Below are 16144 nucleotides of genomic sequence, written 5' to 3'. Positions count from 1 at the left end.
AATTGCCTTCATTTTTTTGTTCCTCCGTGATACGCATTTTTAAAGTGCCGCCATTGATTTTTTTCCGCTAGCTGTATTAAAATAAAACATCAACGTTTGCTCCTACTATTTGTCAAATTTATATGCGAACTGGATACACAAAAGCAAAACACCAAACATATCTGCTGGGAGAACAGTAGGAGAATATTTGATTTGCATGTGGAGGCAATACCGATATATTTTCAAATATAGAAGAATACACACCACGTTAAACTTGGCTTATTTATTGTTTTATTTTTCAAAGCGATATATCTAGATATAGATATACATTTATTTATGAAACAGGAATGCAAATTTTATCTTATACAGAACTTTCGTAAATAACAATTTGTACTATCGGCGGTTTCTGTCGCTGATTTCCTTCGGTTATATCTCTTATAACGGCTTCCATCGCTTCTTCCCAGTCGCCATTCGGTTGCAATTTACCCGTCTTACTTTTTTGTGATGCGTTAAACTTCCTCGGCATGGTGACCTAATGCATAACGATAATTTAGGAAATAAAAACAAACTGTCTCATTATTATACAGTTTGTTTCGAATAAATAAACTTTCGACAACAGTTTTATTAGAAAAGTTTGAATCGGTGTTATTTGTAACACACCTCGTGTGTTTTTATATCAAATACGTACAACGGTCAAAACTTTCCGCAAGTCTTGCTGGAAAGCGGAGACATCTAATCCGGGGCGATTTTCGGCCAGCTTTCGCAGATTGTCCGCCAACGGTCCTGATAACGCCTGCAATTGCCGCCAGGATTGCGCGTACTGACGCCGCACGAGCTCGATGATAGTCGTTGTCAGCGCTAATCCGATAAGGATATACATGGTGGCGAACAGCATGTAAGTGGGTTTTTCTATTAAAACACACAAAAACTTATACATAACAAACTTGTATTCACGATAAATTAGTCACATATACTGTTTTCTCATTCCAAAAGACCAAAATACGAATGCGTGTTTATACAATCGCCATTTTTCTTTTTAATGCGTTTCTGCAAGCTGAAACTGAAACTCGACGCGTGAAAATTAATCAAGCAGACTGCGTCCCCAAGTGGACGAAAACGATCGGAAACGAAAAGCGGACGCACGCATAAACACACACACACAACTCGATAAAGCAAATGCACTCCATGCGGAAACTTACATTTATCCCAAACTTTATTTTGTTTTATGGTCATTAGTTTCACCTTACAGCTATACGAGTTTGTGTTGTTTGTAAATCTATTTCAATTTCGGGTCAACCGTAAAGCGATAAAACACCATCAATTCTAATTCGTTGAATACTACCAAAATAAATTTCAACATACTGAAAAAACGATTTTATTTACCCGGGACTAGATCGCCAAATCCAATGGTGGTCATTGTGACGAAACAGAAGTAGAAACCATCGAAGAAAGTCCAGCCGTCCTCCCAGATGACGAATAATCCGGCGCCGAGAGCCAAATAAACGAACAGAAAACCGACTGCCGACAGGGCATATAATGAAGTCCTTCGTGCGCCCGAAGCATTCTTGCCCCTGCACATAGAAAATTCAGTAAATTTCAACAGAACGTAATTTTTTCGCCGGCGTTAGCATTAGATGACTTCTCGAATGCGTCAGCTCACGCTGCTTTCGACTTAATAATGCACGAGTAACTTTACTCGTAACCTTGGTACGAAGGGGCAATACGAAATTTTATTAAACCGTTACGCCACGAAAGGCCCACTCACTTTCTAGCAAGGGAAACAGTTACCGTCAGCAGACAGGCGTAATTCTTTGTAGCTTTCAAAGTTTGTCTTGCCGAACAAGGTCATTGGGGTTAAGGTTTTTGAGAAAAAGTACGCTCGATAAATCATACAAAACCTGCAAAACTTCGGGGGCGGCGGCAGGTGATCCATAAGCGTCGATACAGTTGTGGCGAATAACCGACCGAAATCCGCTATCACCGTGAGGGTTAAGGGTATGCCAATCAGAGCGTAGACGATGCAGAACGCACGCCCTTTTATTGTTACCGGAACTATGTCACCATAGCCTGTAACAACGATGCATTATGCTTTTTAAAATGCAATTATACAAATAAATTAAATTGGCAAACATTAATCGGAATATAAATGCATTATCTGTTTTATAAATAGCATCATTGTGTTATTTGATATGTTTTTAAAGGGTTCGTGGAATTAATAAAACAGACCGAGATGGAGAGTGTACGATATGCGTGTTCAGAGAACAAAAAAAAAATGGATAAGCAAATATTTGCATGCGTGATGATCAATGAACGTTGTCATTCGATTTAAGTGGTTTGTTAATTATATTTTAGCACATTTGCATGTCAGAACGCTTTCGGTTAGATTTACGATCAAAAGTACAATCACAGCATATTTTCGCGTTGAATTAACAAGGAAAAAGCCTGAAATATTGGCACTCCTAATGAATTATTCATATTCACGAAATTTGAAAACATAAAAAGGCAAACGATTTAATAAACGGCGTTCAAATCAGTTGAATTTAATAAAAATTTCCTGTGGCAACATTTTATTTTTCATTATTATTTATGGCGTGATTTATATATACTTTAGTTCAGTAATAACGAGTTCATATACTGACGTCTATGAAGAATATATTAGGGATAAATTATTTGCGCTCACGAACTAGAAAATACAACAATATGAGAAAATGTGGTTCGTTAATATAAAAACTCCCTGCTTCTAACGCGTAGTGCGATAAATAAAATATCTGTCGCTCGTTATAGCAAATCCCTACAGGCGTAGATACAAGCGGTGACACTGCCACCATCATATTTTCGCCCGAAAATACCCGCCTATTTTTTTAGTTTTTCCTGTCGAAATGACTTCCTTGCCTTTTAACACGATATTTTATTTTGACACTCTATCTCACAGGGCAATTTGTTTATCATCACGTGAAAATATAAACTGAACACAATACAACACAAAATGTATCTTTTGTAAAACAACCCCGCTTTTAATATTTAATAGAGTGGCAATTTCATTAGTAGGTACTTCGTGATATCAATGTATAACAAACACAATGCGTATTCATGATTCAAATGGCGATTAATATGGAGGAGGAGAATTAAAACAACTGCAGTATGAGCAGTTAATTTTATTAGCTTCCGCATAAGCAATTCTAAATTACGTTTATCGTGAGTAAAACCATTAACCTAGATTTTTCCGCCGAGTAACACTTTTATTATTTTAATAACGCAGTCACACAACTTCGTTTACGCGTGATATATAAAATAAACACTTAGTTGTTTCATGAAATATAAAAAAAATTAATGAAAAATGCAACTTACTAACACAAGTTTTTCTACTCGCTGTAAGTGGGTGGCTTCTATGCCTTCGTGTTTCGTGAAAATAAAGTGTAAAATGTTGGCAGTAAGCGCATACTCGATAAATTTCGTATCAAATGATCGCGTTGCGTTTCTGCGCTTTCCATGCAGAAACGCATTCGAGGCTTGCATATTTATTAAAGTTAAAGAGAATCTGATGAGTGAACACGAATAGGAATAAAGAAGTATATAGAGGCAAACAGAAGCTTTCGCACCACGCAATATTTGAGAATGCGCCAATGTGTTTTTGCAGACAGACAAAAGAATCGAAAAAGAAATTGGAGTGCCCCCGTCGTTTCTACTTCCGTTTGGCAGGCGGAAAATCTAAGTATACCACATCGTGCGATGCAAGTTCTTCAAAACGCAATTGCAATTTTCGTGAAAAAGCAAATCTGTGTTGTTGGATTTATGTAAAATATGTTTGACTTTAATTTTGTTGCAATTTCTAGAAATAGATAAAAATATACACGAGTTCTTCTCTAAGTAGAAAATGTGATTACAGTTTGATTACAATGATCAAACTTTTAGCAGTTTCCAAAGATTTATTCAAACCGAGTTTCTAAAGTTATTCTGAGATAAAGTGGAAATTTATATAGCGCAAGGTCAAGAATAAGTTAAATTTTCAGTGAATATATTGCATAATTTAAAATTATATTAACCCTTTTACTAACATATACCTTCAATTAAATTTAACAGCGCGGTGTTCGGGCCCATCGTGCAAATGACTTCATCTGCCAAAATAATAATGGCTACAAGCTCTTGAAATGTACAGTAATGAACACCATTAAGTATTTAATTAATTTATTCTAGTATTATTATCATGCTTTAAATGCGCTAGGTGCGCCATATCAACGGGATATGAATTTAATGGCAAACCATGCTGTCTTTGGTGATACAGTTTATCACTCTTGCTTTCTAATTAGGGGCCGTGACTAAACCCATTTAACGCTATCAGAATAAAACCTAACACGTATATCGATTAGTCTTTTTACCGCACTTCCCGTCTGCCGAAATATATGCGCGTGTTTGCCCATTCAGACAGAAGTAGCAAAACGGTGGGTTTGAGATAGTTACGCAGATAACACACACACAAAAAATTGTAACAAATGGTTTGAGTAAACGTGTGCCACCCTAGACATATGCTAAGAATAGAATGCGGATATTGAAGCATGTTAACTTTGGATGTAGGTAAGTACAATTGGGGTGACTTGAGAATTTCCAGGTGGTACAAGCAACACAAAACGGTTCTGACAATCTCCGCTATATTATCATAACAAATATTAGCATGTAATAAACATACGTTAATTTCAGGCCATAATAGAAACCAACACATAGCAAATACTAAAAATAATAAATCTTCAATTTTTGATCAACACTGATTTTTAAAATTTTTAGCTTCAGTGTAAAAACTTTCTCATATTTTTATCTTAGAAAACGCGTGTAATATTCCTGCAAAGATGTAGTTTTGTTAATTACACAAGCCAACATTAAAGGAAACTGTGGGCTGGTATTATTCTAAGAGCTTGCATATTAAAACCTCTCATCATGCACACCGCAGTTATGAAACATTTCAACGCTCTGGAATTCTGGAATTACTCTCGACTATGCAAAGTGATTTATGCGATGTTAACTAAAATACAATACCGTTTTAATTAATTATAGTATTCACTGCGTGTGTGTAAATACGTTTAGACTTGTTAAATGGGAATATTAAATATCTAAAAATATTTATATAAATGTGGAATTTATTTCAAACTATGACGCCGATAATTATTTATGACTGCGTAAGATTATGTCGACATATTTATAAAGTCCGAACTATTTATACTCTGACTGCGTCATCACTCCAGGGATTTAATTTTATATTAAAATATGCTTTACGGATTAAATTTGCTGCAAAAGTTACCAAAATTCTATCTACTTTAATGAGCAACAACATTACTGATTCCATTTAGTTACAAATTATACTTGCCTATTGTAGTAATGACAGTGGACGAAAAGAAAACTGATTTGAGTATTGTCCACCTCTCTAATTGTTCCATGGAGTCTCTATAGTTGGTTAATCCGCGTTTAACAGCATTCTGCAAAACATTTTCATACTTGTTCAAAGCTGATTCTAATTCCATTTCTTGAATTTCGGAATTGTCAAATTGCTGCATTGCAGAATTGTTTTTAATCCATTGAACAAAACGCGCCCTTTGTGTATGGACTGTCTCGTTTAGCATTGTCAGGCGTTCGACTTCAGCTGGATACTCCAATTTCCTGAACACCTGAAAGATGAAACGTACAAAAAAAGATTAAAATTAGCTTCCGTGCTTTTCATTTACGATAAGCCTGCTTTTTTTTTCTAAAAATAAAATAAATCTTGTTCTCTTGTATGCAAGTTGCTAAAATTTTCCGCATAATAACATAATAGCTTGTAGTATCGACAAAAGCACGCAAGAGCTGTACAACGCTTAAATCTACTTCCTATTTAATCCTAATTGCAAACATATTCCACTATATCACGCCTTAAATATATGTGATTTGAACACGCGCCGAGTTACATACTTCATCGATTTTTGCCAAATGTAGGTATATGTTTTATCGCAAAACATAAGTGGAATGAATTGCTATAATTATTTAGGAGCCTATTATAACTGCACATAAAATAACAGGGGCGACTCTTTATTGCCTTTACTGAGAATAAAAAACAACAGTCGGCTTTATTTGCATATTTCGCCGAACAAAAGTATATATTTAAATAGGCTAATGGAGAAAACTAATTTTTATTTAATTAATAATTGGAGTTTGATAATAATCAAAGTAAATAAAAATATTATAATATATGAACAGTATTAGAACATTTCATGATCGTAAATTTCGGAAACGTTAAGATAATGGATTTCCAGTCTTTAAGTCTTATTTTGATGGAATGCAAAAGTTCTACAAGAGCTAATGGAAAACGGTCAATCATTGTCTAAATCTGGCGCGGCAAATGTAAAAATGCATTCGAGTGATATCTCACATTTATGTAGATTTTATACATGAACCAAAATCGGATAATACCCAAATGTATTACAAAGAAATAAAATGCTTGCAATATTTTTTGTTGAGGGCTAAATTTTTACTCGTCCTTGACATTTTCAGATAGAATAGAACAATTAAAAAGCAATGATTAATTTTAGTTTAATTTAGAATTAAATTAAATTGTATCATTTCTTTTGTTTCCTAAATGCTAAATCGAACTATTGAGTCTTGAACATATTTTAAAAGTTATCTCTCACTTAAATATATTCTTCAGGAAATAAAAAGAAAACGGAACACTCAAGTTGAAACTTAACCATTAGAAAAAATGGGCAATAAAAACTCGAGGGTTGGATTTAAAGTCGCCTGAAAGAGTATTACCTTAAGTTATTACTTTTCTATACAATCTCAGTGGTCATTTGTTTTTCGTTATAGGATTTGCCATTTTCTTTCTCATTGTAATATACTATTGTAATATAACACTGTAGTTAATATGTGTTGAATAAATTATGCAAAAACATGTTCCAAAGCTTTTATCATCAGCTAATGTAAGTCGGTAATAAAGACCTTAATTTCCTTTCGGGATCATCAAACCTCCCCCTGGCCGAAAATATCAAATAGGCTTATTTGATACGAAAAATGTTAGGATATAATACTCACTAATCCACCACACACTGTGTAGGTCATTAGTGCTATGAAAAGCGACACATGTTGTAATGCCGCCTTCAGTTTTAAATGTTGCCACCAATTCTTCAACCGATGCGGAAAATCGTCGGTCGGTGTCAAATAAACTGTTGTCTCCATCTCGAACACGTTGCTATAGTTCACTATCGCACTAATGTATAGAAATTGATCACTTTACTGGAAGCCGCGTTTTGTGGAAGAGGTTGTTTTGCGGCATCAATTAATCGCCGTCAGCGTGGCGAGCAGATAAATTACAGTCTTCGCGTTTTACAGCTTCCCCTTCAAACATAATTGCAATTTTATGCGCTCGTGGCAAACATCGACAACACTTGCACTTGACAGCATTAAGTTAATATTTTTTATATTAAAATGGCTCAAGTACGCATAACTGCTGGGAATTTGTTTAGATTAGCCCGAAATTGGAACAATTTTGTTTACATGTTGTCGCTTTTGAGTCTCTCTTACACGTCGAAACCTTGCGAAGAGCGCCGCGTAGGCGATGCTTGTGTAAATAGCACACTGAGCGGACCGCCGACGCGGCGTCCAGACGCTCGGCACCGCGACGCTCTACTAGCTTGTGTCGAAAAAGCGTGCGCGCTTTTATGCGGGTGTAACTTGCGCTATCGTTGGTTCAGATGTTGCGGGACGGTTAGATATCTATAGATATACACGTTGCGGTGATATGCTTTACCCGGTGGACACACTTTACGACTTTTTTTGTTCCTGTATGGAAGGGTACACTTGTTTCATTTTTAGCAATTTGCCACTTTTATTATGGTTTCAATTTTTTCTCTTTGAATTCTTAAAGTTTTTTAAATTGTTTAGAAGATAATTTTATTACAGAATGTAAGTGCATAATAAATTTAAACAACAAACAAATAAAGGGTAAAAGTCATTTGATTCTTTTCTGCAAAATAATTTAGTATTCTCATTAATTCAGGACTTATTTTATGAACGTTTATTATATAATGTTTCAAATACATTTTTTTAAATGTATCCATACTCTTTCATAAATAGTCAGTAATATTTCTTTCTTTGTGTACACAGCATTAAGTAAAGTAAAACGTTCAAAGTTACTTTGTAAACGCTTGTAGTACTGTCTTTTAATTACAAAAGTAAATTTAAGCGGCATCTCTCAGCTTGTTATCAAACTATAACTTTATATTCTCAATTCTGGAAATTACGTATAGGAAACATTGTATTTACTTGTAAAGGGGTAGTTTTAGACTCTTTGTGGTCACAAAATGATTGCTACGAATAGTTTTTTCTGTAAATATTTACATCTTGCGCCACCCATTAAGTTCACCCATTAAGCCTTGAAATTACTGTCAAAAATCGCTATTTTATTCCCTATTTATTATATTTGTTGCATGTTACTATTATCTTAGTTTAAAAAAAATCAATTTGATTATTATTCTAATAGTTTATATTCTTCTCTCATATGTGTTGTTATTCGTGCTTAGATTTGGGTAAAGTCCAGGTTTAAATTACCACTCTTCACGCCTGCGCATTTGCCTACAGTGCAGCATCAACATATGGCTGCTCATGTCAGCGCAGCGCGACATGGCTTAGCGTGCGGCACGGCACTTATAACCTTACAGTTTCCAATAGTAGACAAGTGAATTTCGAAGATTTAAAATAGGAAAGTTCAAATGCAGAAACAACAACATTTTAGGCAAAGTAGCTAATTCTGTTTTTCTGTTTACCAGGAACTCTCTCGTTTGTATAACGTTAAAGACAGTAACATCTGTCTGTTTATTACTGGTTGAAGTATGGTGGCATTATTTGGACTTCAGCAAAGACTGGAAAAGAATATCAAGAAGGTTTCAAGATTGAGGTGGCGGTGGAAATTGTCTTTGAAAAAGCCACTGTAAGTACTACTTAATTGACAAATCTTAGTGTCTTATTAAATTTATTCGAAAATTTCCGTGTTTTTGAGGACTGCTTTTTGCTTTTAAAAGTTTTACACCTAAGGCTGACATTTTAGGAGAATCATTCCTGCATCACATTGTAAATATTAAATATTTTTATCATTATTTTTGATATGATTATAATTTGTATGATTAGCACATGGGAAACCTTTAGCTTTAGCTTTAGGTGTCAAACGGGCGAACTAAATGTCCTAGGACAACGATTTTTTTTTATCTGATTGTAAATATTGAATTTGTATATCATTTACATTTATAATTTGTATGATTAGCACACCGAAAACCTGCAAAAAGATAATTTTTGTGCTTCGATGTACTAATTTTCGGTTGTTTTAGGTGTCTAGCGGGCGAACGGAATGTCCTAGCACAACGATTCTTTCGTCAGATTGTAAGTATTGAATTTATTTATCATTTTCATAAATAATTTGTGTGATTAGCACACAGGAAACCTGTGAAAATGTCATTTTTGTGCTTCGATATGCTAATTTTCTTCTGTTTTAGGTGTCTGGCGGGCGAACGGAATGTCCTAGGACAACGATTCTTTCGTCCGATTGTAAGTTTTGAATATGTTTAGCATTTTCATAAATAATTTGTGTGATTAGCACAAAGAAAACCTGTGAAAATGTCATTTTTGTGTTTCGATATGCTAATTTTCGGTTGTTTTAGGTGTCTAGCGGGCGAACGAAATGTCCTAGGACAACGATTCTTTCGTCAGATTGTAAGTATTGAATTTGTTTATCATTTTCATAAATAATTTGTGTGATTAGCACACAGGAAACCTGTGAAAATGTCATTTTTGTGCTTCGATATGCTTATTTTCGGTTGTTTTAGGTGTCTAGCGGGCGAACGGAATGTCCTAGGACAACGATTATTTTATTAGATTGTAAGTATTGAATTTGTTTATCATTTTCATAATTAATTTGTGTGATTCGCACTCGGGAAACCAGCAAAAAGATAATTTTTGTGCTTCAAAGTACTGATTTTTGGTAGTTTTAGTCGTCTAGCGGGCGACCTAAATGTCCTAGGACAACGATTTTTTCATCAGATTGTAAGTATTGAATTTGTTTTTAATTTTCGTAAATAATTTTCGTTAATCTAAAGTGAATCAAATGTTAAATATTTGCAGACGTGATGCAGATTTCTGTGATTTCTAAGTTTCAAAGCTTGATGATGCCGGCTATCTCTAATGTTTTGTTCCGTCACACCCAGATTGCGCTAGTGTCAGCTATCTATTTTGTTTTGTTCCCCTACTGTCAGATGACGCTTCCATCGATTTGGTTTAAATTCATACTTAATTTTTGTGGTTGTTTTTTTGTGCCCTGAGTTGCCGTGCGTACGTCACTTTTATGTAATAATAACTTTATTTAATAACTTGCAACAGATTTGTTGTCGCATTTCTGTCGTATGCATATAGTAAAATGCCTTTCCATCTGCGGGTCGATTATCAATCTGTCTTGCTTAGTTCGGCTTAGTCGGTTGAGCGCTGTTGCGAGTGCGCACGTGTTTTGTTCATTAATCGAGCGTGGTGACATTTTCTCGCTATTCTTGATATTTTGTAACATTACTTAAATCGATTGACGATCAGGGACATTTAGTAGTAACAGCCCACTGCAGCGGACAACGAATGATTTGAATAATTCTATGCGGATCGCGCGTGGTGTCCGTCGGATATGTTCCGGTGACTATGAATACTTACTGGAGTTAAATGAAGTTAAATTTACGTGTTTGACGTGAATATCTGCGTGGAATAGAAAAGAAGTGTGTATCATTAATTATACATACAATTTGCGGAAACGTGTTTGTGCGCCTTAGTCCTTTATTGATATAAGAACAAAGGAGTAAGTAACATCAAATAGAATTAATTTTTATTTAACTTTTTAAATCTTACACCATGTTACTGCTTTATAATAATTGAAAATGAATCAGTCAATAAAGATTTAATTTTACATTCCTGTTTACATGTGTCCCTAGTGTTCTGTTGGTCGTTTTCAGGATTAGTATTAAGTCAAGTTGAACTTAGTACAGTGCGTGGAACGTGTGCAACATAGCTAAGGCTTGTGATATTGTTTCTAAAAAGTTGATTAAAGTAAAAGCATAAATAAAAGAATCAAATATAAATGATAAAAACACTCGGTGGTCGAGTGGAGACGTGCACCTGCTGGCATGCTGGCAGACACGGATCGAATCTCAGGCATAGGAGGCATTTTTCTCAAACATAAAAATATCAGGTGTAATTTGGGTTGCATACATGAATTGCAACGAAATATAAGAGAAATTGAAATTCAAGTGAAGGCAATAAGAGAAGTAAGAAAGTAAGTGGAGAAATAGGAGAAGTAGAAGAAGGAATAGTAGAGAAGAGTAGAAAAGAGAACAGAGAGTGGAGAAAAGAGGGAGGAGATAGAAGAATGAGCAACAGGAGCGGATCAGATTTTTAAATTTTTTGGCGCGTGCCCACTGCTTCGATCCGTCCATTGCTCCCGGCCCAACCTACAGCTACGATATCTCTGCGCTTCATCCCCAGGATTCTTAGGCATATCAACAATTTTTATGGTGGGGGATCACCCCCAGAGAGAGGGAACTCCTTATAAGGACAATCCTTATAAGGTCTTGTTCAAATATTTCTAAGTTTTAAGTCGCCTCAAGAGAGGTGACACTAAAAAATATTCTTACAAGTTCTGGCCTGTAGCTGAAATGAAAGAAGGAGCACACAAATCACCCAGGATACCTTAACAATTTTTATAGTGGGGATCATCCCCTGAGAGAGGGAACTCTCTTAGAGACCTGTTCCTGAAATGATAGAAGGTGTACACAAATCAAAGAAGTCAATATATCTTACTATTTATTTATTAGCAATAGAATACAAGTTTATATTTTACAAGTTAACAGAATACGTGCCGCCATATTGAAGCAGGATTTACGACCTGCATAGCCGCGCACATGCCAGCAAGTACTACTTCATAAAGTTCTGCCGGAATAATGAAATTAGTAAATAGCCAATTTTCTAGGTGATTGGAAACAAATATACAGGATGTTACAAAAGGAAAATTTAAATTTAATTTAAATGCAAACAAAAAACTCTCAACACTACAAACGCCGCTCACTCGAAAGCAAAGTGGGCCCCCTGAAATTCAGGAGGCTTAAAAAATTGAGGGGCAAAGTTTTGTTTTATTTCAACAAGAAATTATTAATTTAATGATGCAATCGTGATCACCGTTTACGTGATTATCGAAAACATGACCGAACCGACGGCCGACGACAAAGTAAGCGTGGTCGACCACATGAATATTGTCATTTTAATCATCCTCAGATAATTTGAAAACCGTGCTTGTAATAATTAAATGAAGCATGTTATTTTCGGAAACGCAACTAAGAAGAATTCTGATAAAAATGCCACGACGTGTTTGTAATCAACAAAATTAATATCCGTCAAATTAAATAATCAATTTAAGTTAAACCCCCTTAACTTTCCGCGATAAATTTTAATTATCCACCAACCTGTGCATTGATGAGGAGATTTTCTATCCTGTAATATATTCTATCTATTGAAAACTCGCGCAGGGATTAACGGACACTTATTTCTCACTTAAGAAGACTCTAACCGCCATAAATCATTAAACAAAACAGGCACACATTCCTATTGCGAATATTTTGACGATGGCCGAAAGAATACACAACTATTAATACAATTAAAACCTCAAAACGCATGGCGATTAGAGAGACACGTTTGCGGACCACGCGGTGAAACGACTGCCGTGTACACGACGCGTAGCAAGGCAGGTACACAGCGCAAACACGCGTCAGTCGAACAAAAAAAGTTGTTCATACACAAATGTAGTAAATAAACACGTAGTTGAGAAGACGAAACTAAAATTCTCAATATTGAAATAGCACATATACACGGAATCTACTTTTACTTTCAATATTTCTCGGCTTAAGAAAAGAATATATTGACTTTGGGATGTAATAAGATTGACAAAAAGAGGAATTTAATTTACTATTACAAATAAATAACTTATTGTCTTAGTAAAAGTTTACTGTGTACCTTAGATAATTAAGTAATTGGTGTTCATAATATCGCGCTTAAATTAAATATTCACTTAAATGGGCAAAGGGAGGTGCTGCGTCATGTTTTTTTGAGTATTTTTGGTAACGAATATCATTTAAACTAAAAACGTTAGCGAGCAACGGATTGGAGATTATGAAACTTTGGAAAATTCTCTGTCAGATAAAAGTATTAAATAATTAAATTTCTTGGGATAAAACGTCCAAAAATAATTTATATTTTATCAATACGACTCACTTCTACCGCTTCGCTTGTACGGTGCCCCGAATCGAGTCACTTCTACCGCTACCTTCGTACGGTACCCTGAACACGAGTCAGGAATTAGTAAGTAAGTAAGAAAACATAAAAATAGAACATTTCACAAATTGTATTTTCTTTGGATATAAAGGAAAAGTGATGGGTTGGATATTACAAAAATAAAGCAAAGAGCAGAATTTTTAAATCATGTAAAACAACCAGCGACCAGCCCGGAAAGTCGCCAGAGGATCAAAAACGTAGCCAGTGCCGGTTTGAGCACTACCAGCGCCCTGGGCGTCGCCCAGCCGCGCCATGCCCTAACGCCGGTACTGCGCAACGAGTACAAGTGCGTATATACACAACTATCCATATAACTCGCGTTACGGAATTTTCTAGCAAAAAGTTTTGATACGGGAGATACAGAATTAAATTCTGCATCTATGAAAATTATTCCGAACTGACAGTAAGACCGCGTTCGCGTGTTATAATAAAAAAACTACAATTCCTAGCGCAACGAGTACAAGTGTGTGTACCCACACCTATCAATATAACTCGCGTTACGAAACTTTCTAGCAATACCTTTTGATACAGGGAGATACAAAATTAAATTCCGCATCTAAGAAAATTATTCCGAACTTACAGTAAAACCGCGTTCGCGTGTTATAATAAAAAAACTATAATTCCTAGCGCAACGAGTACAAAGGCGTATACACACAACTATCAATAAAACTCGCGTTATGGAATTTTCTCGCGATAAATTTCGATATAGGGAGATACAGAATTAAATTCCGCATCTACAAAAATTATTCCGAATTTACAGTAAGATCGTGTTCGCGTGTTATAATAAAAAAAACTACAATTCCCAGCGCTACGAGTACAAGCGTGTATACACACAACTATCAATATAACTCGCGTTACGGAATTTGCTAGCATCACATTTCGATACAGGGAGATACTGAATTAAATTCCGCATCTAAGAAAATCATTCCGTTCTTACAGTAAGACCGCATTCACGTGTTATAATAAAAAAAACTACAATTCCTAGCGCAGGAGTACAAATGCGTTTACACACAACTATCAATATAACTCGCGTTACGGAATTTTCTCGCAATAAATTTCGATACAGGGAGATACAGAATTTAATTCCGCATCTAACAAAATTATTCCGAATTTACAGAAAGGCCGTGTTCGCGTGTTATAATAAAAAAACTACAATTCCCAGCGCTACGAGTAGGTACAAGCGTGTATACCCACAACTGTCAATATAACCCCCGTTACGGAATTTCTAGCAATAAATTTTGATACAGGGAGATACAAAATTAAATTTCGCATCAAAGAAAATTATTCCGAACTTACAGTAAGACCGCGTTGATGGTTTTTGAAGAAAATAAATATACAAGGTGTTACAAAAACAAAATTTTCCTAAGAAAGTATCTAGTTCAAGAAGGAAAACACTCGGAAACAACAAAATTATAATATAAATATCACCACATTTATAAAGAAAATTCATCGTTCCAGAAAGAACACACCCGGAAACAACAAATTTAGTCAGTCTTCCATTCAAGGGCAAGGAAAACTAATTGATAGAGTGATACAAAAAGAAAATTGATACTTGTTTCACCTTGGATATCAAAACATTAAAAGTGATAGATATATAAAAACACTAATATGAATTTTATTGGGATATTGAAATTTCCTTTGCGACGCGCTTTTCAGATCACCACAAACACAGCAAAATGTGCCGGTTGACAGCATCTCATACACATGCGTATAAATGAATTTGTAAAAGACTATTTACTTTTACAAATATATTAGTTTCAATAATTGACTGTTAATTTACTAAAACACGTCAACGCGGCTGATTAATTATGAAACCTAAAGAAAATGAGTGCAAGGAAAAATACGGGCAATTAAATCGAAGCAAATATCACATTCTGCAGCGAGAACGAAAATGTATCCGACGGCGCGCGTCAGTTTTGAGACATTATGATTTAGGATTTAAGACAAAAATGTAATTATGATGTAATAATGCTTATAAACTTACTAGTGCATCGAACAATCACAAAAAGTACCGAAACAGAAAAAACACGTGTGTAAGAACTTGCATTATATTTCACACTTATTAAGTCTGCTCCGTCGTATAACGAACTTGAATGACAAACAATATTCGCGTGAAATCTTGTCGTGGACGGACGTTAATTACACTTACACGGATTAATTAATAGGATACCTATTTCTTAGACGAATGGTCATCATCGAAATAATCCAATAGCCGTCGGACCACTAATGCACCGATAAACATACCAGTTTTTTAATAATTTCACGCGTAACTCATCGGTTGCAAAATATTGTAGACGTCAATTGTCGTTAACTATCGATATTTCTGCTGATATTGATTGATAAAATGTAATACAATTAAATTAATCGAAATGAATACAAGCAAGATGACACGCCGCGTGCAAGTAAGAACAGACTGAAACGTTCGAGCGTTCGTAGCACGACCGCAGCATATAACCGGTTCAAAGCGATAAAAAAAGTTGATTAAACACTGACACCGATAAGCGTGGGGAGTTTAAACGAAGCATTCTGATATGGATGTGTAACACAATTTATATAATGTTGAAAATAAACATTGAATAACAACATTGTTAATTAGGCACGAAGGCACTTCTCTCATGATTTCAGGAGGGCGGCAATAGTCAAAAGTCAAAAGAATTCCGGAGATATGACCTGATTTCCACAACAAAACTTTAAAAAATGGAACAATTGCGGAATTTGTATAGTTCGGCCGTTACTCGACTAAAAATATTGTAACAAAATAATTCGCTCTCGTCTTTTATTAGAAGAGAATATAAACTTGAAG

The 16144-nt window shown here is 35.2% G+C and overlaps 1 protein-coding gene and 1 long non-coding RNA gene across 4 annotated transcripts; one reads left to right on the top strand and one right to left on the bottom strand.

Moving 5' to 3' along the window:
* Positions 1 to 247: 247 nt before the first annotated feature.
* On the bottom strand, positions 248 to 7614 carry LOC135792483 (potassium channel subfamily K member 18-like). The gene is made up of 6 exons (XM_065303133.1): positions 7030 to 7614; positions 5336 to 5633; positions 1878 to 2046; positions 1363 to 1550; positions 668 to 888; positions 248 to 511 (listed from the first exon to the last, which is right to left on the bottom strand). Exons 1-6 carry the CDS (start codon positions 7171 to 7173, stop codon positions 341 to 343), a joined length of 1191 nt encoding a protein of 396 aa, XP_065159205.1. The 5' UTR covers positions 7174 to 7614; the 3' UTR covers positions 248 to 340.
* A 1108-nt stretch (positions 7615 to 8722) lies between these two features.
* Positions 8723 to 10359, top strand: LOC135791809 (uncharacterized). 3 transcript variants are annotated; one of them, XR_010548131.1, is made up of 7 exons: positions 8723 to 8923; positions 9318 to 9369; positions 9483 to 9534; positions 9648 to 9699; positions 9813 to 9864; positions 9978 to 10029; positions 10108 to 10359. It is a non-coding gene; the product is annotated as an uncharacterized lncRNA (long non-coding RNA). The 3 variants fall into 3 exon arrangements; XR_010548132.1 differs by having other exon boundaries at positions 9972 to 10029; XR_010548133.1 differs by having other exon boundaries at positions 9929 to 10029.
* The last annotated feature ends 5785 nt before the right edge of the window (positions 10360 to 16144 follow it).

The sequence above is a fragment of the Atheta coriaria genome, unplaced genomic scaffold, assembly GCF_025399875.1.
Source record: "Atheta coriaria isolate IRGN ID8LTWV9N9 unplaced genomic scaffold, Caltech_Dcor_3.1 hic_scaffold_5_pilon, whole genome shotgun sequence".
Lineage (NCBI taxonomy): Eukaryota > Metazoa > Arthropoda > Insecta > Coleoptera > Staphylinidae > Dalotia > Dalotia coriaria.
The sequence above is the reverse complement of the archived record's forward strand: the minus strand, read 5'-3'. Positions and strand labels throughout refer to the sequence as shown.